The sequence below is a fragment of the Sus scrofa genome, unplaced genomic scaffold, assembly GCF_000003025.6.
Source record: "Sus scrofa isolate TJ Tabasco breed Duroc unplaced genomic scaffold, Sscrofa11.1 Contig1914, whole genome shotgun sequence".
NCBI classification, from domain to species: Eukaryota; Metazoa; Chordata; class Mammalia; order Artiodactyla; family Suidae; genus Sus; species Sus scrofa.
Window position 1 is genome coordinate 2438273 of NW_018084979.1, and position 24256 is coordinate 2462528.

Consider the following 24256-nt stretch of genomic DNA (forward strand, 5'->3'; position numbering starts at 1 on the left):
ACGCCTTGCGGGCAAGGCCGTGCGTGGCCTTGGGCAGCATAGTGACGGGAGAGCAGGGCCTGCCGGACCTGGTTGGAGAGGGCAGGGGCCTCGAGGCCTCGGAGCCGGGGAAGGGGTGGAGAGGTGGGGCAGCAGCTGCAGGGCCACAGGCCTTGTCCTCGTGAAGGGGACAGAGGCTTGGCCTCGGCTTGGCACCCACGGCCCTGGGAAGAGGCGGGGTGTGGGCGGCGGGAGGCCCGTGCGAGGAGCCCGACGGCCTCCAGCGGCGGGGCGTCCAAGAAGCTGAGGACAGAGAGGGCTGGAATGGGACGAGGGTAGGTGACCAGGCTGCTGGGGCGGGTGACCGGGGCTTTAAAGGGCGCAGGCAGGCAGGCGCGGCCTGTTGGGCTGTGCCTTGAGCTGCACTGGGTGGTGGAGGGTGGTTCTCGGCTGGGCTGGGGGGACCTTTGGCCGGTCCTAAAATGACAGGTCGTAGGGCCGCCTGCGGGATTAAGGGCCGCTGGGGAGGGTGACAGGACAGCAAGAGGGAAGGGTTCTGGTTCCTTCCGGGGAAGGAGGCTGGAGGCTGAGGCCGAGAGGCTGCTCCTCCGACAGCCAGTAAGGGCCGCGCTGGGCGGGGGCAGCTGCTGGCACTGGGGCGAGGAGGGTGGTCTTGGTGGTGCCCCAGGGAGCAGGCCTGGGAGGAGGGCGTGGCCCCGAGGAGCCAGCACAGGACCGTGCTTGCCCTGCAGGGCTGCCCTCCCACGGACGGCAGCGGGCCGTGCGGGCAGGAGCTGAGGGCGTCTGGCGCTGCGCTCACAGAGCCCTTGTCAGGACCCGGGGTCCTGATGCCCAGACACCCAGACACCCAGTCCTCAGAGGAAGGCGGGAGGAAGGCCAGCCCCGGGCGGTTCCGGTGCCAGAGGCGGCCGCGTGTCCGCTGCCTCTGCCGGGCGCGTGCAGGGCGATTGTCACGCAGCTGTTTCTGTTAACGTGCTGTTTACCTTCCTTTTTTTAAATGACAGTTATAGATTTTTGTTTGACTAGAACTCTGGTTTGTGATGAAGATACGAATTATCAGAGTCTGCGGCTGAGCTGGGCCTCTAAAACCAGTTGTAACCAGAGGAAAGGTAAGGCCTTCGTGTTCCAGCACGCTGTCAGGGGACGGTGGTGCCTTCGAGTGTCTTTTGTTGGTGGGGGTGCCTGCAGCATGTGAAAGTTCCCAGGCCAGGAATCGAACCCGCACCACGGTGGTGGCAATGCTGAGTCCTTAACCTGCTTAGCCACCAGGGAACTCCTCCAATGTGTTTTAAAATTTTTCCTTTTTGTATGTTTTGTCCTACTGGGATTTTTCCTTTATTGAAACCAGTTTTATGTTTTTGGTTTTGTTTTTTTGGGTTTTTCTTGTCTTTTTAGGGCTGTACCTGCGGCATATGGCTGTTTCCAGCCTAGGGGTTGAATCAGAGCTGCAGCTGCAGCTGCCGGCCTGCAGCTCACAGGCATGCGTTTCAGGCAGCCTCTCACACTGCCAGACTGTTTAAATCCTCGATCCTCCTTGTGACTTGAGTGAGAGCCTCGCACGCAGTGGAGGAGCGTCCTGTCACCTCGCTGGATGGGGGTGACACAGGGCCACTGGGCCGCGCCGAAGGCTTCCTCTGACCTCCCGCCAAGCTTCGATCGCTCTGGGTTATTGCTCCTGAGCTGGCTGCACAGAGGGCTCAGCATTTGCCGCCACGTGCACGTGCTGCATCACTGCGAGGGCAGGAGGCAGGGGGCTGGGCTTTGCCCACAGTGGGTGTGCCATCACCCTGCAGGCGCCTGGGGCCGGGCCGCGCACGGCGGTCTCCTGTGGACAAGGCACAGCTTGTGCTTGATGAGTGAACCCCTTGGGAAGGGCGGGTCCAGGAGTCCCTGTTGGGCCCTTGAGCTCTGTATCAAAAAAGAGTGGAGGCGCCAGTTACTGAGTGCTCGCCGCATGCTGCACACGACGCTGTGTTTTGTGTGTGTGTTTAATGCTCACCCAGCTCTCCAAGGGGCACACCGTTAACACCCGCGCGCTCGGCGCCGCAGCCGAGACCCAGAGGCGGCTCCTGCGCAGCGCACGCGGGCCGGGCTGAGCCGGCCGGAGTCTGGCCTCCGCCTCGGCCGTGGTGCCACCTGCCTCTCGGACTGACTTGCCGGGACTGAGAGGGTGATGCAGGAGGCGAGGGCGACCTTACATTCTGTGCGGTCACGAGTCTAAGTGAAGACGAAGACAAGCTAATCATCTCAGCCTCCTCCCAACCCCAGAATCTAAAACTAGGATTAGAAGTACGTAGATAAAAATGTGTGTAAGGTGATTATCTTTGGGTCAGTCTCGAGATTTTAGAAATGTTATCCTGGAGTTCCCGTCGTGGCGCAGTGGTTAACGAATCCGACTAGGAACCGTGAGGTTGCGGGTTCGGTCCCTGCCCTTGCTCAGTGGGTTAACGATCCGGCGTTGCCGTGAGCTGTGGTGTAGGTTGCAGACGCGGCTCGGATCCCGCGTTGCTGTGGCTCTGGCGTAGGCCGGTGGCTACAGCTCCGATTAGACCCCTAGCCAGGGAACCTCCATATGCTGTGGGAGCGGCCCAAGAAATAGCAACAATAACAACAACAACAAAAAAGACAAAAGACAAAAAAAAAAAAAAAAAAGAAATGTTATCCTTTGTCCTTTCGTGTGCTGAAGATGTGGTAGACTTCTTTCCCGTGCAGGAAGTTGGGAAAATAGTACACAGGCTCCCTGGAGCCCCAGCCTCAGCCCTGCGTGTTAGCATTGCCGCCTCCACGTGGGGCAGCATCAGCCCGGGTGCTGAGGTCGGGGCGGTGCTGGACCCCGCGCCCCAGTCCCCTCCCCAGGGTCCACTCCTCGGGCTTCTCCCCAGCTGTTCCCGTGTGTGGCCGCCATGGTCAGATCCCAGCTGCCTGGAAGAACCTGCCTGAGCTGCATCGTTTCAGGGGGTTAGATGGTGAAATCTGCATTTGGGATTTCATTCAGTTGCTGTGGTGTCCTTAAGATCCGTCCACGTTGCTGCGTGCATCAGTAGTTCATTCCTTTTTATTGCTGAGTAATACTCCACTCTGCTTTGACATAAAGGGAGTGGGGAGGCCAGAGAGGCGCTCTGTGTGGCCCTGCCTACCGCACTGCTCAGGGTGCGTTACGGGAAGTGCTGTCAACTGCGGACGCCCCCAGAGAACCCACAACAGGAAGAAGCGTCAGTTACAGGACCCAACAGGAAAAGATGTACACGGGATCCCCACAAGAAATCCTCTGGAGTTCCCGTCGTGGCTCAGCGGTAACGAAACCAACTAGTATCTGTGAGGACATGGGTTTGATCCCTGGCCTTGCCCTGTGGGTTAAGGATCTGGCGTTGCCGTGAGCTGTGGTGTAGGTCACAGATGTGGCTTGGCGCTGGCATTGCTGTGGCTGTGGTGTAGGCCGGCAGCTGCAGCTCTGATTCTCCTAGCCTGGGAACTTCCATGTGCTGTGAGTGTGGCCCTAAAAAGACCAAAAAAAAAAAAAAAAAAATCCACACAAACCAGAGAGAGAAAGAGAAAAGAAATCCCTGCCCAGGAACCCAGATGAGAAACTGGCTCCACCCTGAGAGTTCTCACTTTTCTCCAGTGGACTTGGGTTCAGAACAACTCCTCACAGCCTCCCCCTTTTTCTCTACAGAGTAATGTTCCTCTTTGTAGTTGGGACTTACCTGTGGTTTTTGCCATCGCTTACTTGTCCTAAGTTGCAGTTCTCTGCTATTTCCGAATAAACCTATTTTTGTCAGTAAAATTACTTCTAAGGTCAACAGTACCATTCACTTTCTGAAGGACAATTGAGCTGTTTCGAGTTCTTGGCAGTTACAAATAAAGCCATGGTAAATATTGATGTACAAGGTTTTGTGTGGACGTAGGTGTTCCTTTCTCTGGGATGAAAGCCCAAGAGTGCAGTTACTAGGGGCATGATGAGTATATTTTATAAGAAGCTGCCCTAGGAGTTCCCTGGTTGCCTAGTGGTTAAGGATCTGGCATTGTCACTGTTGTGGCTTGAGTTTGATCCCTGGCCCAGCACCTTCTGTATGCTATGGGTGTGGCCAAAAATAAATTCACACACACACACACAGAAAGAAACTGCTCCAGACCATCTCCATGGTGGCTGTATCATTCGACAGCTCTGCCTGCAACATATGAGGCCCATCTTCCCCACACCCTTGCCAGCACTGGGTGTGCCACTGTGTTTTATTTCAGCCCTTCTTAAAGGGGTGTGAGAATGTCTCGGTGCAGCTCTAGTTTGCATTTCCCTGATGCTGATGGGGTTAAACATGTCCTCTTGGGCCTCCTTCCTTTCTGTACCTCTTCAGTGCGGTGTCTGCCTGCGTCTCTCACCCGGTCTCTGGTGGACGCGCCATATGTTTACTGTTGAGCGGGGAGTCCTTTGTTAGGTAGTGGTTCCCCTGGTCTCCCTAGTCTGTATGTCGTTTTTTTCAGACCCTTTTTTTTTTTTTTTTTTTTTTTTTAAAGCTTTTTAGGGCTACACTTGCGGCACATGGAAGTTCCCAGGCTGGGGGTTGAATAGGAGCTACAGCCACAGGCTACACCACAGCCACAGCAACACCAGATCTGAGCCGCATCTGCAACCTACACCACAGATCAGGGCAATACCGGATCCTTAACCCACTGAGCGAGGCCCAGGATCAAACCCGCAACCTCATGGTTCCCGGTCGGATTCGTTTCCACTTCGCCACGACAGGAACTCCTCGTTTTTTCATACTCTTAACAGTATTTCATAGAGAAAAATATTTTAATCTGGGTAAAGTTTAATTTATCAGTTTCTCATTTTATGGATTGTGCTTTCGGTGTCATAGGTAAGAACTCTTCATCTGGCCCCAAGTTGCAAAGACTTGTCTCCCGTGTTTTTTTCTAGAAGTTTCCTAGACATGCATTCGCGTCTGTGATCCATTTGAACTGAGTTTTGTCGATGGGGTGAGGTTTGCCTGTGGATGTCCGGTTGTTGAAGCCCTTGCCCTCCTCCGGGGAAAGGCTTCTGCAGCTTTGTGAGACTTGCCCGGGCAGCCTGGTGTGTCTGCTTCTTCCTTGTTCTGTCGCGTGCGTGTCCTTGTCTCTGCCGATACCCCGCTGTCTCCATCACTGTAGAGTGAGGCTTACAGGGGCGCAGATGGGCTCCTGCCGCTTTACTTGCGGAAGCGGGTCAGCCGCGCGGCGTCGCCTCGGCATCCGCTTGTCCGCACCCACACACACAGAGCTTCCTGTGACTTGCAGGGAATTGTGTTAAACTCGTGGGTCACGTGGGGAGAATTGATGTATTTGATGTGATGCGTCTTTCAGCCCCTGAAGGTAGCGTGTCTCCGTGTATTATGTCATCCTTGATTTCTTTAATCAGCATTGTGTTATTTTGAGCATACAGATCCTGTGCATGTTTTGTTGGCTTTACAACTAAGTATTCAGTTTGATTTGAAGTGATTATAATAATCATGATGATGCTGCATTTTATTTTTCTTTATTTTTTTTATTTTTTTGTCTTTTTGCTATTTCTTGGGCCGCTCCCGCGGCACATGGAGGTTCCCAGGCTAGGGGTCGAATCGGAGCCGTAGCCACCGGCCTACGCCAGAGCCACAGCAACGCGGGATCCGAGCCGCGTCTGCAACCTACACCACAGCTCACGGCAACGCCGGATCCTTAACCCACTGAGCAAGGGCAGGGACCGAACCCGCAACCTCATGGTTCCCAGTTGAATTCGCCAACCACTGCGCCACGACGGGAACTCCAGATGCTGCATTTTAAATTTTGGTTTCCACCTGTTTGTTTCTAGCCTATGGAAATGTGATTGATTTTTCTGTGTCGGTATTGTGTCCTGTGACTTGCTAGTTGCACTAATTAGTTCTAGGAGTTGATCTTGGTTTTGTCATTTCCCTTGGGCTTTTCTATTTAGACAGTCATCATTTGAAGATCCGGTGCGGGGAGGTGGGGGCGGGGGCGGAAGTCTGGCCTCTCCACGCAGTGCCCTGGTGGGGCGGGGGTGGGGGCGGAAGGGCAGCATCCAGACTGCAGAGGTGTGGCATGAAAGCGTCGCCCTGTGCTGCCCCAGTTTCTTTTTTCTTTTTTTTTTTTTTGGTCTTTTTGTCTTTTTAGGGCTGCACTTGCGGCATATGGAGGTTCCCAGGCTAGGGGTAGAATCAGAGCTGCAGCTCCTGGCCTACACCACAGCCACAGCAACATGGGGTCCGAGTTGCATCTGTGACCTACACCACAGCTCATGGCAGTGCCAGATCCTTGACCCACTGAACGGGGCCAGGGACCAAACCCGCATCCTCATGGTTGCTCGTCAGGTTTGCTAACCGCTGAGCCACGACAGGAACTCCTGCCTTGTTTTTTAAAGTATTTATGAAGGATCCCCGCCCGCCCCGCCCTGCTCTCAGGAAACATTGCTGTTTTGGAATAAAGGAGTTTCTGTTTCAGCCACGATCCTGTCACAAGATGAGAGCTGACAGTAGGGTGGTCTCTTGGGCCAGGCCTGGCTTTGAGCTCTTCACCTGTTGAATGTGGAGCAGGGGCCTTGCAGGCCGCCTCTGCAGAGGTGTCAGCGGTGACAGCCACGCAGACAGGCCGGCTCCCGTCGGGGAGGCCCAGCGTCTGTCCCCAGCCGCATGCCTCCCGCTTTGTGACCTGTCTTTGGCCAGCATGCGCGGTGGGCGTGCAGGAGCCGCGTGGCGGGTAAAGTGGATTTCCACTGCCTTGGCGAGACGCCTGGGGCTCCACGCTGAGTAGGAAGCTGCACTTAATCCGTGTGTCTAAGATGACTTCTGACACTGACTTAGCTCAAGTTTTTACTGAGCTGGTTCGGTAGAAGGTAGCAGAGGCTTGTCTCCATGTTTAACTGTATCTTTATGCTTATGGGAAAGTGACGATGCCACCACATGCCACTGTTTCTCCCCGAAGGCCGTGCCGGACGTGTGTCTAAAGGGTACTGCTACCGACTCGTGCCCAAGGATTTCTGGGACACCTCCATCCCCGACCACGTCATTCCTGAGATGCTGGTAAACAGTCCCTGGCCATCTGCGTAGTTTGTTTTTTATAGATTGTTTGACTGAACATTCTGGGTAATAGAATTTTGAGTGTCCTACAGTTTTGATCCCAGAAAAACCACTCTGAGCAAACTTTCATCACAGTACTGGCTTCAGTTCATTAGGCATCAGGCCTTTGGTGGGGGACTCCTAGCCTTTGTCACATGTCACGTGTTAGCCATGTGCTAAGGAGCCGGCTGGCCCTGCAGTGGGCCTGTCCCCCTGCTCTGCCTCGAACGCTCCTGGCTCCTGCGGGAGCTGGCCCTGCCGCCCCGTTCTACGCCTCCCTCTTCTGGCTTCCCTTCTGTCTCTTTCCCCGCCGGCTCCTCTCCCGTCTCTCTCTCCTTTCTCTGTCTCTTTTTCTTCCTTCCTTCCCTCGATCCCTCTCTCGTCCTTCTCTCTGAAGTACTGGTCATGTAAAGGTGAATAGATGGACCTTTGTTTATCGCTTCTGAATGTAGGTTTTGTTCTTTTCAGCGCTGTCCACTGGGAAGCACGATACTGAAGTTGAAACTCCTCGACATGGGGGAGCCCAGAGCGCTGCTGGCCACGGCGCTCTCTCCGCCTAGTCTCGGTGACATTGAACGCACCATCCTTCTGCTGAAGGAGGTGGGCCTCTCTGATACCTGGTCACATTCTCCGCAAGAGCTAAGAGTTTTTGGCAGATTTTAGACGTGTCATACTGTTGGTGTCTTAAAGGTATTTTGATCGCAGTTAATCACCAGCAGTTGCTTGGAAAAGCATGTAATGACGGGTTGTTGATTCCACATTTTATGCATGTTGCTTGGTTATGCTCACACCAGCTTGGCTAGTTGTCTTAGCCAAAATCCTGCTCGGGGCTCACGTCTCCACGCAGCCCCTCTGCACCCGCTCCCCAGTCCTCCTGCACCCTCCTCGGGCGGCTCCAGCAGCCTTCTCCCACCTGCCCACATCCTGGCCTTTCCTCTTCCTCTGGCTGGAAGCACTGCTCTGCTCCTGTGGCGTCTTTGACGCAGGCTCTGCTTTTGGTCCTTGCGGCCAGTGCCCACCCACGGTGCGGCCTGGACCCCTGCTCGGGCTGCGGGGGTTCTGCGTCCCGCCCTCACAGTTGGTGCACCTCCGATCCCTTGATGTCGCTCGGATGTCTGTAAGTTACACGTACTCGGGTTGAGAAGCTGTTTTCCGGACACAGTTTGGTACATGCTGGCTGTGGGTGACCACTGAGTTGGATCCTTGGTTTAGTGCTCTATGTGCCGTGTTCGTTAAATTGTGAGTTGCCTAGACTTTCGGGGGAGCATCTTGAGTATTAGCTGCCAGTGTTAAAAAATAATAAAATGTGTTCCAAATTTCAAAGAAGTTTAAAAAACTTTTTCTTAGTAATGTTTCCTGAGTTGACTTAGATGTCTTTTGGAACCTTACTGTCAGAATTTGGTCTTCCATTCCTGTTTTGAACTCCCTGCCTTAAGGCCAGAAAGAAAGAGTGCCAGTACCCGCCGCTTGCTACCAGCGCTGATTGGTTTTCCCCAGGTCGGCGCTCTTGCAGTCCGTGGGCCCAGGGACGACGAGAACCCGCATGATGGTGAACTGACCTTCCTAGGGAGGGTTTTAGCCCACCTTCCTGTTAATCAGCAGCTGGGGAAACTCATTGTCCTTGGACACGTGTTTGGGTGTCTGGACGAGTGTCTGATCATAGGTGAGCAGGGAGCGGAGCCCCGGGCTGGGAGGCGCGGTCCCTCCCGCAGCCTTAGGTTCTCTCCGTGTCTCTTGTCAGCGGCATCTCTCTCCTTGAAGAATTTTTTTGCAATGCCTTTTAGGCAACACCTGGATGGATACAGGTACGTATTGACCGCGCGTGTAGTCAGAAGTCACTTCATCTTAATGGTATCAGATGACGCTTTGTTATCTCTTCGTAGGAGCAAGATGAATTTCTCTGGCAGCAGTAAGAGTGACTGCATTGCTCTCGTGGAGGCATTTAAAGTGCGTTTTCTCTGCAAACGCTGTGCGAGTGTTGTCCGCCCCTTCGCATGGCATACGTCTGTGTCGAAAACGTTGTTGGGGTTGTGGGGTCTGATACTGAATTGTGTTGGGAGAAGGGGAGATGAGGGTAGGAGTCCAGTTCTATGAAGGTGATTGAAAAAATTCAGTTCGTAAATGTTTTGTGGTCAAAATGTGTTGAAATTGGACTTCTGACAATTCAGTGAGCCGGTAAAGTACGTTGAAGCTCTGGCTTGTTTATTTTTAGGCCTGGCAGACTTGCAGACAGAGGGGAGAGCTGCGCCACCCGAAGGTTGGTTCACGCATTCTTTCTGCTGCTTTGTGGCCGCTGTGTCCCCAGCGTCCCAGCGCTGGCCAGCGCAGCCTCGGGCCTGCCTGTGCAGCCGGCGCTCAGCCTGCCTGGGTGGGAGGCGCCGCAGACAGTCCTGGGGGCGGCAGCGGCTGCCCCGCCTCCGCAGCCCCAGCACTCGGTACCCGTGGGACATGCGGGGCGTGTTGGTGCAAACTGGAGCCCTGAGCTGTTCTTTCTGCTGTTTCCAGCGCAGGTTTAGATAATGGGCTTGCAACAGCTTAACCTGTCCGCCTTCGTTTTTCGGGGGACTGTCTGCTTCTGTTCTTCTCTGAACCGACTGGGTTCAGAAGATGGTTGATTGGCCTCTGTGTTTAAATTTGCCATGCCCAGGGTGGCCTTAAAATAACCACACGAATTACTGGTCAAGCTTCCTTTTTAATAAGAGGCCAGCCGTGGTACTTCTCTCGGTGGTATACATGCTTTCTGGTGTGTATTTGTAGCTGAGGTTCCTGTTAGAGTAGCCAAAATTAGCTCTGATTTGTTACATTCATACTGAATATTATGCCTTTATTATTTAAAGGATGAACTTGACTGGGGACGGTTAAATTACATTCAGATCAAGAGGATTAGAGAGGTAGGTCGATATTTCTTTGAATTCAAGTACAGGTGACTCACAGGTGTGGGGGGGGTCGCGCAGCAGGTGGGGGGCGGGGTGGCCATGATTCACGAAGTGCGCCCCCTGTTTACGGCTTCATTAGAATTTGTGTTCCAGGAGTTCCCGTCGTGGCGCAGTGGTTAACGAATCCGACTAGGAACCATGAGGTTGCGGGTTCGGTCCCTGCCCTTGCTCAGTGGGTTAACGATCCGGCGTTGCCGTGAGCGGTGGTGTAGGTCACAGACATGGTTCGGATCCCGCGTTGCTGTGGCTCTGGCGTAGGCCGGTGGCTACGGCTCCAATTCGACCCCTAGCCTGGGAACCTCCATATGCCGCGGGAGCGGCCCAAGAAATAGCAACAACAACAACAAAAGACAAAAAAAAAAAAAGAATTTGTGTTCCAGTCACGGTCAAGCTTGTTCCAGCCGAAGGATGCAGATGAGAACGGGCAGAGGGAGGAGGAGTGGGGAGGGGCGGAGGGCCGGGGTGCCAAACAGCCCGCGTGAAGGATCGCCACCCAGCCGCCCAGGGAGGCTCACCCTCACCTGAGCCCAGAGGGCGGGCCTCACTGGGGGTGGTCGGGTGGGCCCGTGGCCTCAGGTAAACAAGGAACCTCTCATGAGGCAGGACACTGCAGGGGCCTGGAGGTGACTTTCCAGGAGCTCCAGCTTTCTATGGAATGTCCTGGGTGGGGACAGCCCAGGCCTGCTGACTTGGCCCTGAGTGCAGCTTGCAGGACGCTCTGCCTGTTGTGTTTGCAGAGGCCTTACTCTTGGTTCGACTTGTCGTTTCTACTCTGCAGGTGTCTAAGGAGGTGGGCAGAGGGCATTTCGGTGGGCTGATGTTTGCTTTTTTCCGTCAGTTTAGTTGTTTCCTGTCTCTTGGTTCACATGTTAGCCTTACTGAAATGAGAATTTGATTGAGTAATACTTCCAACCTTTCTAATTAAATGTATTTAAAGGTGTGAATGTGCTTGACAGCACAGTGTGGGCTGGTTACCATTGCTTTCTGACATGTAGGGTCTCATGGTCATCCCTGTCCAGCTGTTTTTAGTACTGGTTTTCTCCTCGACTCAGTTTTTAAGACTATTTACATTTCCAGGTAGAAAGAACTATTTTTAGATGTCTTACTTTGTTATTTTAAAATTTTTATTGCATTTTGGTCAGAGAAAGTGACTTGCATTGTTTTATTTCATTTCATTTCGTCTCATGTCGTTTCATTTTTCGGCCGCCTCTGCTGTTTGTGGAAGTTCCTGGGTTAGTGATCAAATCCAAACCAAAGCTATAACCTACACCACAGCTGCAGCAATGCCAGATCCTTAACCCCCTATGCTGGGCTGGGGATCGAACTGGTGCATCCATGGAGACAAGTGGAATCATTAAAATCATTAACCCACTGCACCACAACGGGAACTCCACATAATTTTATTTTTGTATTTTATTTTATTTGTCTTTTTAGGGCCCCACCTGTGTCATATGGAGGTTCCTAGGCTAGGGGTCAAATCGGAGCTGTAGCTGCCAGCCTACGCCGCATCTGCGACCTATACCACAGCTCACGGCAACACTGGATCCTGCTGGATCCTTAACCCAGTGAGCAAGGCCAGAGGTTGAACCCACAACCTCATAGTTACTAGTTGGGTTCATTAACCACTGAGCCACGATGGGAACTCCAAACTGCATAATTTCAATTTGATTTTTTTTTTTTTTTTTTTTTTGGCCGTGTCTGAGGCATGTGGAAGTTCCTAAACCAGGGATTGAACTCCTGCCACAGCAGCACTCCAAGCCACTGCAGTGACAACCCGCTGCTGCGCCCAGGAACTCCCCGTTCTTCATTGGCTGACCTTTAGTCCGAAGGCTCTTGGTGCTGCAGCGCTGCTCGCCCGTGTTGTATCGTCCTTGTGGCGCCTTCGCTGCTCTCCGGACCGTAGCACCCGGAGCCTCATCTGCGGTGTCGTCTTAGGTGGCTGAACTGTATGAAGAGCTGAAGTCTCGCGTCTCGCAGTTCAACATGCACGCGGACTGCCGGCGGCCCGTCCTGGACCGGGAGTACCCGCACAAGCAGCGATTCATCCTCCAGGTGGGCGCGTTAGGTCTGCTCCGGGCTCCTGTCTGGGACGCTGCTGCCTCAGGGGACAGGTTAGGCCACAGCGTTCGTGCTGTTGGGGAGCCAGGAACATCGCTGCTCTGGCCTGGTTTGGGTTTCCCATGTCCTTGAGCCGGTGGCCAGGCCCGTGGCTCAGCTGGAGGAGAGAGGCTGCTCCTGGCCTCCGCTGCTTCAGCGCAGGTCCTTTGGTTTTGGCTTTTGAGGGAGTAAAAGTGCTCTTATCACTACTGCCTCGCTCTTCCGTCACAGGGAAACCCATTTTACCTTTGAAGGCCGTGACCAGGTGTGCTGTTGGGTGCAGCTTTGGACGAGTTCTGTTGAGGCCAGCGGGCCCTGGAGGGGTGCCGCTGCTCTTCATCGTGGGTTTCAGAGCAGCCGTGCTCCCCGGAGGCACCAGCGTGGGCCGGCGCCTGCAGAGCTGGGTTCTAGCAAGGGACCTGTGAACCGGACGAAGCTGGAGACCTGGGTGTTCTGGATATCGAATGGCTCTAGGGCTGGGCGCTAGTCCACTGGGGGTGTGGGTTTCAAATGCTGTGTCTACGGAGGAAGGGACCCTCTGCAGAGTGCTTTTCTGTTGGAGGCAAGCTCACTGTAGTGCATCTGCCTGTCCCAGTTGGGACTTGATCTAAGCATCCGGAACGTGCCTGACCCACAGAAGTCAGCCTGTCGGGGAGAAGGGGGTCTGTGTCCCAGTTAACGCGCCCGCGCTTCCCGAGCCCCGTTCTGAGAAGCACTCAAGCACCTTTGAAGAAAGAACACGTAGAGGGCATTTGTCCTGGTGAAGGAACCAGAATCGTGACTTTGTCCCTGCTGGCCGGAGGCCCGGCTCGCGGCTCGCGCACCTGTCTCACAGGTGGCACGTGTCCTGAGCCGAGATGGCCGAGTGCTGAGCTACGGGACGGAGCCATGCTGTCACTTCATGAAAATCAGTTTCTCTTCCAGGTCGTGTTGGCAGGTGCTTTTTATCCAAATTACTTTACTTTCGGGCAGCCTGACGAAGAGGTGGCGGTGAGGGAGCTGGCAGGCAAAGACCCGAGGACGACCGTCATGGTAGGTGGCGAGGGTCAGGGCCTGGGGGCTGCCCGCCCGCGGGGCTGGCCGCAGAGCAGCCTCTTGGGCCCCTTGTCTCCCTCTGTATCAGTGCTGAGTGGCCTTTGCCCCTGAGGCCACTCTGAGGGCTGGCCAGACCTTTGCCGCACACTCACTGGATCTTCAGTCTTGCTTCCTTTTTTGCAAACCTGGCCTTGAAAGAAGCCTTGAGGGGTAGGTATTAGGGCTCATCTTGGTTGGTCATGTCCCATTCTGAAGGATTTAAGATGCTTCTCCATAAATTTAAGGAGATTTGTTTAATAGCTTCATTTCCCACGAAGAGTTATTTGGTTGGCAACTTTGTACTGTGATTTAAACCCGATCCCCTTTGTGCCTCATAGAATCCCCTAGAGAGTATTCGTTTATTTATTTATTTATTTAATGTAACTTTTAAAAAAAAAAAACTATTTTTATTCTATTTGTCGTGGTAATCTGTAATCAGTGTTTTTTGTTTTTTTGCCTTCTCTAGGGCCGCACCTGCGGCATATGGAGGTTCCCAGGCTAGGGGTCCAATTGGAGCTGTAGCCACCAGCCTACGCCAGAGCCACAGCAACGCGGGATCCGAGCCACATCTGCGACCTACACCACAGCTCACGGCAACGCCGGATGGTTAACCCACTGAGCGAGGCCAGGGATCAAACCCGCAACCGCATGGTTCCTAGTTGGATTCGTTAACCACTGCGCCACGACAGGAACTCCTCGTTTATTTTTAAATTCGGGTTTAGGGCCCAGGCCACAGCCTCCCCTCTGGCCTGGGGAGGAGGAGTTAAGTGACACGTGCTTTGGGCAAAGCTCAGAGTCCGTCGCAGGCCCTGACGTTGGACCCACGTCCCTGGACCCTCTGTGTAAACCTGAGCACAGGTAACTTCAGGGCAACACCCGGAGGACTGCGTCTGGGAGCCCGGCTTCTCTGGGTCCCCGGGTTCGGTTCCTGGCCCGGCTCTGATAGCGGGCATGCCTCCTGTTTCCATCACCCTGTTCCTGAAGGATCAGGCTGCCCAGGGGTGAGGGTCCCGGCCTGGGACGTTACAGACGTGCTGCTCCCCCCCTCCCCCAGGGGTTTTGATTGAAAGGCCTCTTGGCTTTTGTTGCTCTCAAGGAGCACGGCCCTGAGGGCGGACCAAGCTCTGGGGCTCCTGTGACCTCGAGGGCGGGCGCCCTCCCCTCTCCTGTGCGCTGGTTTCGCTGCAGGGCAGCCTGTGCACCCCGTGGTCTGGGCCCGAAAGTCACCTCCTGTGTAAATGAGTGTCACCTGAGAGGGCCTTGCCCGGTGCCTTGTCCCTGCTCTGCACTCCGCGCGGGCGGTCTGTGCTGAGGTGCATGGCCTCCTCTCGCCGCGCCTCTTCCTGCTTATGTAGAAACATTCTGTTTCAAGAGATGTATTTTGGGAGTTCCCGTCGTGGCGCAGTGGTTAATGAATCCGACTAGGAACCATGAGGTTGCGGGTTCGATCCCTGGCCTCGCTCAGTGGGTTAAGGATCCGGTGTTGCCGAGAGCTGTGGTGTAGGTCGCAGATGAGGCTCGGATCCCGCGTTGCTGAGGCTCTGGTGTAGGCCGGCAGCTACAGCTCCAATTGGACCCCTAGCCTGGGAACCTCCATGTGCCGCAGGTACGGCCCTAGAAAAGGCAAAAAGTCAAAAAAAAAAAAAAGAGATGTATTTCGTCAGCTTGATTATTTTAAGGCCCAATAAAAAACGAGTCTTAATTTTTCTGTATCAGACTCCGGGACTGTTTTCACGGGGGGAGAGCCAGCCCTTGGGTCCGTGGGTGGCGCGCGAGGGTAGCTGGGAGCCAGAGCTTGTCAGCCGCTCAGCTCGCCGCCGGGCCGGGCCTGCGCTGTGCAGCTGCCGCGTGGCTCTCGGCTCCCTCCCGCCAACGCCGCGTCATGTCTTTCAGCTGAAGCACGTCCCTCCCTATGGCTTTCTCTACTACAAGCAGCTGCAGTCTCTCTTTCGAAAGTGTGGCCAAGTCAGATCCATTGTGTTCGATGGTGCAAAGTAAGTAGCCGTTCTTGCCAGCCACTGCCAGTGTGACCAAGCCGTGAGATTTCTCCCGTTTCCAGGAGCCGGTTCTTTAAACTGAGTGCTTATGAAACCGCATCTTCAGAAGGGCTGCTGCGACAACTCTTGACATGCAGCTCTGGGAGTTCCCGTTACATCTCAGTGGGTTAAGAACCTGACTGGTATCCATGAGGACGTGGGTTCAGCCCCTGGCCTTGCTCAGTGGGTTAAGGATCCCGCGTTGCTGTGGCTGTGGTGTCAGCCAGCAGCTGCAGCTCTGATTGGACCCCTTGCCTGGGAACTTCCATATGCCTCACCTTTGGCCCTAAAAAGGATTAAAAAAAAAGGAGGGGGGGGGGAGAAATGCATTTTTGGTTTCTCTTCTTGTTGGGAGCAGCTCCTCTTCTGTTTCAACCGACTGGCCCCTAGCGGAGCTCAGGGCGGCAGCCTGCATTTGGGTACCTGTGCCCCTAGACATCACGGGCGGGCGTCGCTGGGAAGGAGTCAGCTGGAGGCCTGCAGGCCTGCAGGAGAGTGTATCCGCCCGCAGGTGCTTAGTCCTCTTCCCAAGAGGGGGTGTTTATGCACAGAAACGGCTCCTTACAGCATTTAAATTGGCTCTTCTCTTTGGCCGTGCTGTAGCATGAGAACGTTCCCAGGCCAGGGGCTGAACCTGTGCTGCTGTTGTGACAATGCTGGCTCCTTCGCTTGCTGCGCCACATGGGAACTTCCTAAGTTGATTTCTAATATTTAAAGTCAGAAGTTTTTTTCTGGTGTCCGAAACAATTACTTCATGGAACTTTCCCAGTCTAGTAAATGCGAGATACCTGTGGTTGCTTTCGGATCAGTGTCCCAAGACCTCAAGCTGAGCCTGCGCCCTCTGCTAAAGGTCGGATTGGGTGACACAGACGGTTTACGTTCTGATCCTATGGTTAAAATACTGGTTTCCTTTCTGAGCACTGTGAATGCCTCCTGTGGCAAATATTTAACCCTAATAGGTAAAGCCTCTCCAAGTACTTCTCACAACTGTTACAGATTTAACTACACTCAAGAGGGCCTCACGTCTTCTTAAACATCCTAATACAAGTTAAAACAGTCAAACTCTCAATCGCTTATATAAAATTGCTCAGTAAGAACCGGACCCACACAGCTAGACCATGCTTCTCGAAGATGGACGGTCCCTTCGCCTTCTTGAGGTTCCGGTTACACCGCATGGATGGTCTTGGAACTGATTTGAGCGGTCCAGGCTCTCACTCAGCCCGCAGCAGCCGCTTCCCATAATCTTCCCTGTGGGTTGGATTCTGTGTTTGTTTCTTATTCTTCCTGTCAGGGGCCTCTTTTTAGCTACTTTAATTATGTTTTGTTGTATTTCTCATGGATTTCCGATTTTTCGTCACAGTGCCAATGTCAGGCCAGTTACTTGGAGACGCGGCGGTGGTCTTCTGGTTTTACCAGCTCCGGGCAGCAAGTAGTTAAAGAGGGACCTAAAACAGTGATTGAAGGAATGACGAGTGTCCTCTTGGATCGAGCAGGGCCCGCGCTGGGCCCTGGAGCACAAGTTTCCTCCCAGAGGCTGTCGGCTCAGTGTGCGGCGTGGAGGGCGGGGTCGGAGCCCAGCCATCTGCCTCTCGCGACGTGTCCTGGGAGAGGCCAGGCGGGCAGGAGACAGGCTCAGCGTAGGGCCAGCGGCTTTCGCCTGGGACCTCCTCGGGCGCTGTCGGGCGGGCCTTGGAGATGGACAGGCTGAGCGTGGTGCTCCTGCAGGAGCCCAGGGCGTCGGCGTTGTGACGTGGGAAAGCACGGGGTGTGTGCGAGTGTGTGTCGGATGGGGTGTGGACAGCGGGAGGCCAGCGCTGTCTGTGGCCAGCTGACCAGTATGGACACACCTGCTGGGCACTTAGAGACCCCTGAGGGTGTCCTCATTGGAACTGTGTTTTGTGGAGCTTGACCAGGGAGGAGCAGGAGAGGAAGCCGCCGCTCAAACCGGGGTGACAAGCTGTCACCCAGGCGGCAGGGTCTGAAAGGGAAAGGAGGTGCAGGACAGTGGGGGTGCTCTTGGTTCAGCCATGGGCGGCGGCGCGGGTGGGCGGCTGGGCAGGACGAAGGAGAGGGGAGCCGGAGCGGCCTGGGGTCGGGGGCACAGGCGTGGCTTGCTCCGCACGCTGAGTTGACAGCACTCCTGGAGATCCTGGGAGTGTGGTCGGGAGTATTCGAAAGGCCTTCTTTCTAAGGAGGACTTGGAAGCCTTCTGGCGACACAGCAGCAGAGGCCAGGAGGGGGCACGTGCCGGCCGGTGGGTTTACCAAGGGGCAGCGGGGGCGGGGTGAGAGGGCACCGGGCCGAGGCGGGCGGGAGGGAGAGGGGGCGCAGGCCGAGGGACCTCCCACGTCTCAGGGTAGCGCATTTCCTGGCAGCCTCTGGAGGGGCCGTAGGTCTGTTTTATGAGTATGATGTTTTGACCTAGGAGATTCTCACGTTTGTACGTAAACAGCGCGAGCTTTTCCTCTTTATACCAGGAAACATCTGGCCGGTGTCCTTTACTGCGTGTTTGTTCTTAGCTCCCGAGGAAGGGGTGGGGGATCGGACCCTCGGACGCGGGCGAGGGGTGGGGGGCGTTCGTCAGCATCGCTGGTAAGGGACTCCGTGGTGCTTTGGGGGAACATGGGGAAGGCCACTGAACTGCTCGCTTGTGTGGTTTGCTTTATCTGCTTTTTATTTTACAGTAACTTTTTTTTTTTTTTTTTGGGTCTTTTTAGGGCTGTACCCGCGGCATATGGAGGTTCCCAGGCTAGGAGTTGAATTGGAGCCGAAGCTGCCGGCCTGCACCACAGCCACAGCCACGGCGGATCTGAGCTGCATCTGCAACCTACGCCACAGCTCCCGACAACCCAGATCCTTAACCCACTGAGCAAGCAGGGATTGAACCTGCGTCCTCATGGATACTAGTCGGATTTGTTTCCGCTGAGCCATGACAGGAACTCCTATAGTAAAACTTTTTAAAAAACCTGTAAACCTGTTACCTTGTTCTAATTATGAGAATTAAGGTTTCTTAGCTGGAAATTGCATTTGAACTCAATCTTTATTCTGCGTTGTGTTGCCTAATATAGATTATGCTTAATTTTAATTTAATGACGTGTCATTATAATTTTTATTTCTCATAAGAGAAACATTGACCCTTAAATACTTTTTCTTGGTCAAGTGTATTTTTCCTTTACACTTGTTGAGCAGAGCCTTCGTGGAGTTTTCACGTAATCCAACGGAGAGGTTTAAGACGCTTCCTGCCGTGTGCATGGCCATTAAGCTGTCCCAGCTGAAAATGTCCCTTGAACTCAGCGTCCACCCTGCAGAGGAGATCGAAGGGAAGGTGCGAGGCGGGGCTGCTGCCAAGCTCAGGACTGCAAGGTACTCTCCGAGGAGGCGGCGCCTCCCGCCGCCCGCTTTCACGTCTTCAGATGCTTTTTTTTTTTGGCCGCAGTTGCGGCACACTCAGGTTCCAGGGCCGGGGACCAAACCCACGCCACAGCAGTGACCATGCTGGATCCCCGACGCACCGTACCCCTGGGGAGCTCCCAGATACTGTTCTTCAACTGCAGTTTAGTCTTGCTTAGGTTCACCTACAGCACTGGCCTGTAGCCAGTAGAGCTGCCGTGACCCCTGACCCCATCTTCTCCTCGCTGTGTGTGCTGAGGCACGATGCCAGACCTCTCTGAACCTCAGCATTCTCGTCGCTTTAACTGTGCGATTCCTACTGCGAAAGGCCGTTCGGAGGTTCGAGTGGAATCATTTATGTCGTTTTCAGTTTAAAGCAAAGAGATTGAACCTAGTATTAGCTTCCTTTCTTCCTCCTGATAGTTATCGTCTTTTCCTGCTGAGCGAAGTGGCATCTTTTTCTTAGCAGAGCCGCCAGTCCGACGAAATGGAGAAGCTGTTGGGAGCGCCCAGTCGCTCCTCGTTGAGCAGGGCCCCCCGCAGCTGGTGGGGGGGCGGGGAGCCTGCGTGGGTCTGGCTGGCTCCAGAACAGGGGCTCACCACCCAGCAGCTGCCAGGGGCCCTCGGGTTTTCTGGGCCCACAGCAGGTCACTGCCGCGCGCCCGCAGGCCTCCCAGGCGTCACTGCTTAGGAAAAGGCTTTAACGGCAGGAGGAGTTTGGCAGGAATTTGAGGAATTGGTGAGAGGTAAGAGAAGCCTGTGCCCCGGTGTGGGATGTTTGATTCCGAGAGTTTGGGAGTTTAGGGGTTCAGTTTGTCACATAGAGCAGACCTGTCCTGCGGGCTGCTCTTGCCTCAGCCCCCCTCGTTCGCTACATGGGTCTGAAGAGTCGGAAGAGGGAGGGACCAGGGTCTCGTAATTCCTCCTCTTCGCTTAAGAATAAAATCATTAGGAAAGGAAGCTTTTTATCAAGTTTATGCTTCGTCTCCTCAGATTTTGGCATAGACTGTATCATTGCTTTAAGGGACGCGTGCTAACGCTTAGGCTGGTTAGAAAATCGTGTTATGTGTCTTCTGAGGTTATTAAGCAGGCATAGATTCTTGTACTTTTCTAAAGGTCACAGTCACCTCTGAAACCGCAAGTTAGGAAACACTGCAGGTCCTAGACTTAGAATTTATATATATATATATATATATATATATATATATATATATATATATAAAAGGCAAAAAGACAAAAAAAATATATATATATAGAAAAGGCAAAAAGACAAAAAAAATACATATTTTTTTTGTCTTTTTGCCTTTTCTAGGGCCGCACCTGCGGCATATGGAGGTTCCCAGGCTAGGGGTCCAATCGGAGCTGTAGCCACCAGCCTGCACCAGAGCCGCAGCAACGCGGGATCCGAGCCGCGTCTGCAACCTACACCACAGCTCACGGCAACGCCGGCTCCAAGACCCACTGAGCAAGGCCAGGGATCCAGCCCGCAACCTCGTGGTTCCTAGTCGGACTCGTTGACCACTGCGCCACGACGGGAACTCCCTTATTCTTTTTAAAATTTGAATCTGGAGTCTAGTGACCTCACAGTGTGTACGAGCTTCAGGCGTGCAGCAGAGCCGTTCGCTCACACAGGTAGATAGGCCCCTCTTCTCTCCCCGCAGGCCGTTGCAGGCCATCGAGTAGGTTTTCCTGCGCTCGACCGTAGGTTCTCGTTAGAACTTCCCTTCTCGAAAGACTCTGTGGCAGCCGACCGTGAGGGCCTGCGGGTCACTTAGCCTGCAGGTGCCAAAGGGTGCTGGGTGCCTGGGGGCCCGCCCTCCGCAGGCGGCCCCGAAGCCGCCAGAACCGCAGATTTGAGATGAAACCCGTCATCGCTGGCTTGAGGCGTTTTATCAGTGTTCTCTCCTGGGCGAAACAGTGGAATAACTCGAGCAGTAACTGCCCATCTGTAAACGTGTTTTCTTTGTAACGCCCGTGTTGCCTTTTTACAAACGTTGTGTCCACAGGGTGAGCGTGGACTTTCAGAAGCAGAAGGTGGACGCTGCGCAGGTCTCGTCTCACACGTCGGGCAGGTCCCGGGCGGTGTCAGAGCTCCTGCTGACGGTCAGCGTGACAGAGGTAGGGACGCTGCGACCAGACACCAGCTTCCCGTCTTCCTGACTAGAGCGGTCGCGTGGTGTGCTTGGAGCAACGGACGTGGGGACACACACGGGCTGGGTACCCGGGAACCGACACCCTGCCCTCGATGGAGGGGTTGGTCCGAGGGCAGCGCACCGGCGGCCTCTGTGCCTCGGTTCCTCTGTGCCCTCAGATTGGACCAGGCACGGACCGTGCCGGGCACCTGGGCGCGGGCCCTGGCAGAGCACACCTGCTGCGCACAGGGCCAATGCTAGTACGCCTGGGTGACCTTGAATTACTGTACGTGTTCATTCTGGAATCAGAGCTTAATCGTAAACTGTTAGTATGTTTACACTGCTCAAAAAATCGGTTTTACTGACATGGTAAATGTAAAACTGTTAATTAGCATAGTGACACTTGCCTGTGTGATTCCGTTTCTATCGACAAAAACGAGCGTTGGCACCACTATTCATGAGGGTATGGTTTTTACTTCTTCAAAATAAAATTTCAGTTCCATTTGCATCATGCATCCTGGTAGATCCATAGGTAGCCCTCACTGGGAGACTTGACGTAGAAGCTCGGCTTCCAGAAGGCCGGCCCTCTGCGGCCGTGTGGGCCCTGGCCGTCGCAGGGGCAGCGGGTGAGAACTGCTCAGCGGGGCCTGGCGGCTGGAGCCCCTGCTCCCACCCCCTGGTGCCGCCCTGGGGCGCCTCCAGGAGGGGCCCCACATTCCTCGGCCCCCTGACCAGGGACCTCGCGTTTTCTCGTAAGCAGCTCCTGAGAGCCTGTAGATACTTAGCGCCCGAGGAGGACAGTTTGCGGGGCCCGGGGGTCCGGCGTGCCCGCGCTGCTGTGGGAGCGCCTGTTCCTCTCTACAGGACCCCTCTCCGGGGCTCAGCGCTGCGGCTCTTGCTTCTTTCCAGGTGGTCGAGGTGGGGCACTTTTGGGGATACAGGATTGATGAGAAAAACGCCGAGGTTCTGAAGCAGCTCTCAGCCGAGATAAGCCGTCTGAAGTTGGTGCCCTTGCCCACTCACCCGCATCCAGACTCGGTCTGTCTGGCGCCCTTTGCCGACGCTGGTAGAGAAAGCTACTTCAGGGCGCAGATCCTCTGTGTGTGTGGCCGTTGCGCTGAGGTGTGTTTTCTGTGGCGAACCAGAGGGAGATGGGACGGGCTTACAGGAGGCGGTAGGAGGTCTTGTCTAAGGTTAAGTGGAGACGAAATAGCGGTGATTCCGGTGCGAGACGCGGCCGCGTGGCTCGGGGGCGGCCGCGTGAGCTGGTGTTCCCGCGCCCTAGGTGTTCTTCGTGGACTATGGGAACAGAGCGCTCGTGCCATTGGACCTCCTGATGGAGATGCCCTGTCAGCTTCTCGAGCTGCCCTTCCAGGTGGGTGGACATGCCCCTCGTGTCCCACGGTCCAGCCCTCAGCTCAGAGGAGTCTTGGCCTGGCGCCTCAGCGGGTGCTGGCATCATGCTTGCCAAGTTTGGTTTCTGCTTTTTTTTCCCAAAAATCTGTGACTGAACGTGTTCTTGCAAAAACACTGCTTTTGGAGAGAGTGAAAAATCCATGGAAGGTTTCAAACTTTGCAAAAAAGTGGTGGTTTTCCTTCAGGAGTATTTTGTTTTCTTTTTGGGGGGGCGTGGGTGCACCTGCGGCATGTGGAAGCTCCTGGTCCAGGGATCAAATCCGAGGTGCATTTGCGACCTTATCCCATTGCACTGGGCTGGGGGTTGGACCCGTGTCAACACAGAGACAATGCTGGTTTCTTCACCCGCTGTGCCACAGCGGGAGCTCTCAGCAGTATTTTTTAATACTGTTTCTAAGGTTTCGGGTTGTGTTGAAAGCCGACGGACGGAGCCCAGGTGGGCTGGAGGCCCTTTCACACACACACTTGCGGTCTGCATGGACCCAGTCTAAGAGGTATTCGGAACGGTTTTGTTGTGCAAAAGCAAAAGCCAAACCAGGTTTTTTACCTGCGAAATCTTCACTCGCCCCCAAACTGTTCTCAGTGGGCTTTTTACAAGGACCCAGGGGGGGCCCCGTGGGCCAGGGCGCTTCCCAGGCCACGGGCGCCGAGCGGGCCGCCGGCCGCTGCGGCTGCTGCAGTGGCCGCTTGTGTCCCATCCGCAGGCTCTGGAGTTTAAGATCTGCAGGATGCGCCCGTCAGCGAGGTCGCTGGTGTGCGGCGAGCCCTGGAGCGGCGCGGCCGGCCGGCGCTTCGCGGCCCTGGTGCGCGGCTGCGCGCTGCTGGCCGAGGTCTTCTCCGTGGTGCACGGCGTCCTGCACGTGGACGCCTACCGGCCCGCGGGGGCCCAGGGCTCCATCGACGTCCGTGCCGCGCTGGTCCGGGAGGGCTACGCCGAGCTGGCCGAGGAGCCCTATGAGTCCAAGGTGCGTGTGCGGGGGGCGTGGGGGCCCGTTGCCTCGCAGGATCCGCAGCCGGCGCTGGGGGCGGGGGCGGGGGCGGGGGGGGCGCTGGCCTGAGGCCTGTGGGGCCCCTGGGAGCGTCATCCAGGTTTTCCTCCAGACGCAGTGTCGCTGGCCGAGTGCCGCTGCTTCGGTTGGCGTCCTGATGGGAAGCTGGCTCTGGGTTTGTTTTTCCTGTCGTTTTTAGGGCCGCACCCGTGGCGTATGGAGGGTCCCAGGCTGGGGGTCGAATCGGAGCTCCAGCTGCCGGCCTCCACCACAGCCACAGCGACGCGGGATCCCAGCAGCGTCTGCGACCTACACCACAGCTCACAGCCACGTGTTTTGTTTTGTTTTGTTTTGTTTTTCCCTCGGAATGAGAATTAGATGTGGGCGTTCCCGTCATGGCTCAGTGGAAACAATCTGACCAGGAACCATGAGGTTGCGGGTTCGATCCCTGGCCTCGCTCAGTGGGTTAAGGATCTGGCGTTGCCGTGAGCTGTGGTGAAGGTCGCAGACATGGCTCAGATCCCACGTTGCTGTGGCTGTGGTGCAGGCCAGCAGCTGGAGCTACAATTTGAGCCCTAGCCTGGGAACCTCCATATGCCACATGTGCGTCCCTAAAATGCAAAAAAAAAAAAAAAAAAAAAAAAAAAAAAAAAAAAAAAAAAGAGCGAGAGAGAGAGAAAATTAAGATGTGACAGTGTTCTCTTTGGGGAAGTTTTTTAAAAATATGGATTCTAAGATTTCTCTCTCTAATGAAAATGATTAATAAAATCCTCAAAGTATTTTAAGCGTTTCAAGATGTCTTTCAACTGTTTCTTTCAAAATCCGTTCTGAAGCTGTTTCTCTAGATCTGAAAGTTTCAGGGTTGCCCCGGAGGCTTCTGTTGAAGGTGGTTTGTTTCCCTTGTGTAATTTCTGCTGAGGACGAGGGGCTGAGGCGGGGAAGGGGCAGAGACCCGTGTTTCCGTGGAAACCCTTCTGGGGTTCCTGGTGGAATCCCCGACATGGGACTGAAGTTGGGTGTGAAACGTTCTCTTCCTCCCTTTTTTCAGCGCTCTGGCGGCGGAAAGGTAGGTCTGAGGATCATGAACCGAGGCTTTGATGAATC

The 24256-nt window shown here is 54.8% G+C and overlaps 1 protein-coding gene across 2 annotated transcripts in view; it reads left to right on the top strand.

Annotated features, from left to right (window-relative positions):
- TDRD9 (tudor domain containing 9) overlaps nt 1-24256 on the top strand; it is an 85242-nt gene that overhangs the window by 44234 nt on the left and 16752 nt on the right. The window contains exons 13-29 of one of the 2 annotated variants that reach the window (XM_021081572.1): nt 1005-1109; nt 6949-7046; nt 7551-7682; nt 8580-8745; nt 8824-8887; nt 8966-9029; nt 9295-9339; nt 9920-9973; nt 11954-12070; nt 13040-13147; nt 15083-15183; nt 18415-18588; nt 20622-20733; nt 21657-21869; nt 22033-22122; nt 22868-23128; nt 24201-24218. In XM_021081572.1, coding sequence (XP_020937231.1) covers nt 1005-1109; nt 6949-7046; nt 7551-7682; nt 8580-8745; nt 8824-8887; nt 8966-9029; nt 9295-9339; nt 9920-9973; nt 11954-12070; nt 13040-13147; nt 15083-15183; nt 18415-18588; nt 20622-20733; nt 21657-21869; nt 22033-22122; nt 22868-23128; nt 24201-24218 — 1922 coding nt within the window. The remainder of the gene's footprint in view (nt 1-1004; nt 1110-6948; nt 7047-7550; nt 7683-8579; nt 8746-8823; nt 8888-8965; nt 9030-9294; nt 9340-9919; nt 9974-11953; nt 12071-13039; nt 13148-15082; nt 15184-18414; nt 18589-20621; nt 20734-21656; nt 21870-22032; nt 22123-22867; nt 23129-24200; nt 24219-24256) is intronic. The other variant, XM_003128749.4, reaches the window with a different exon arrangement.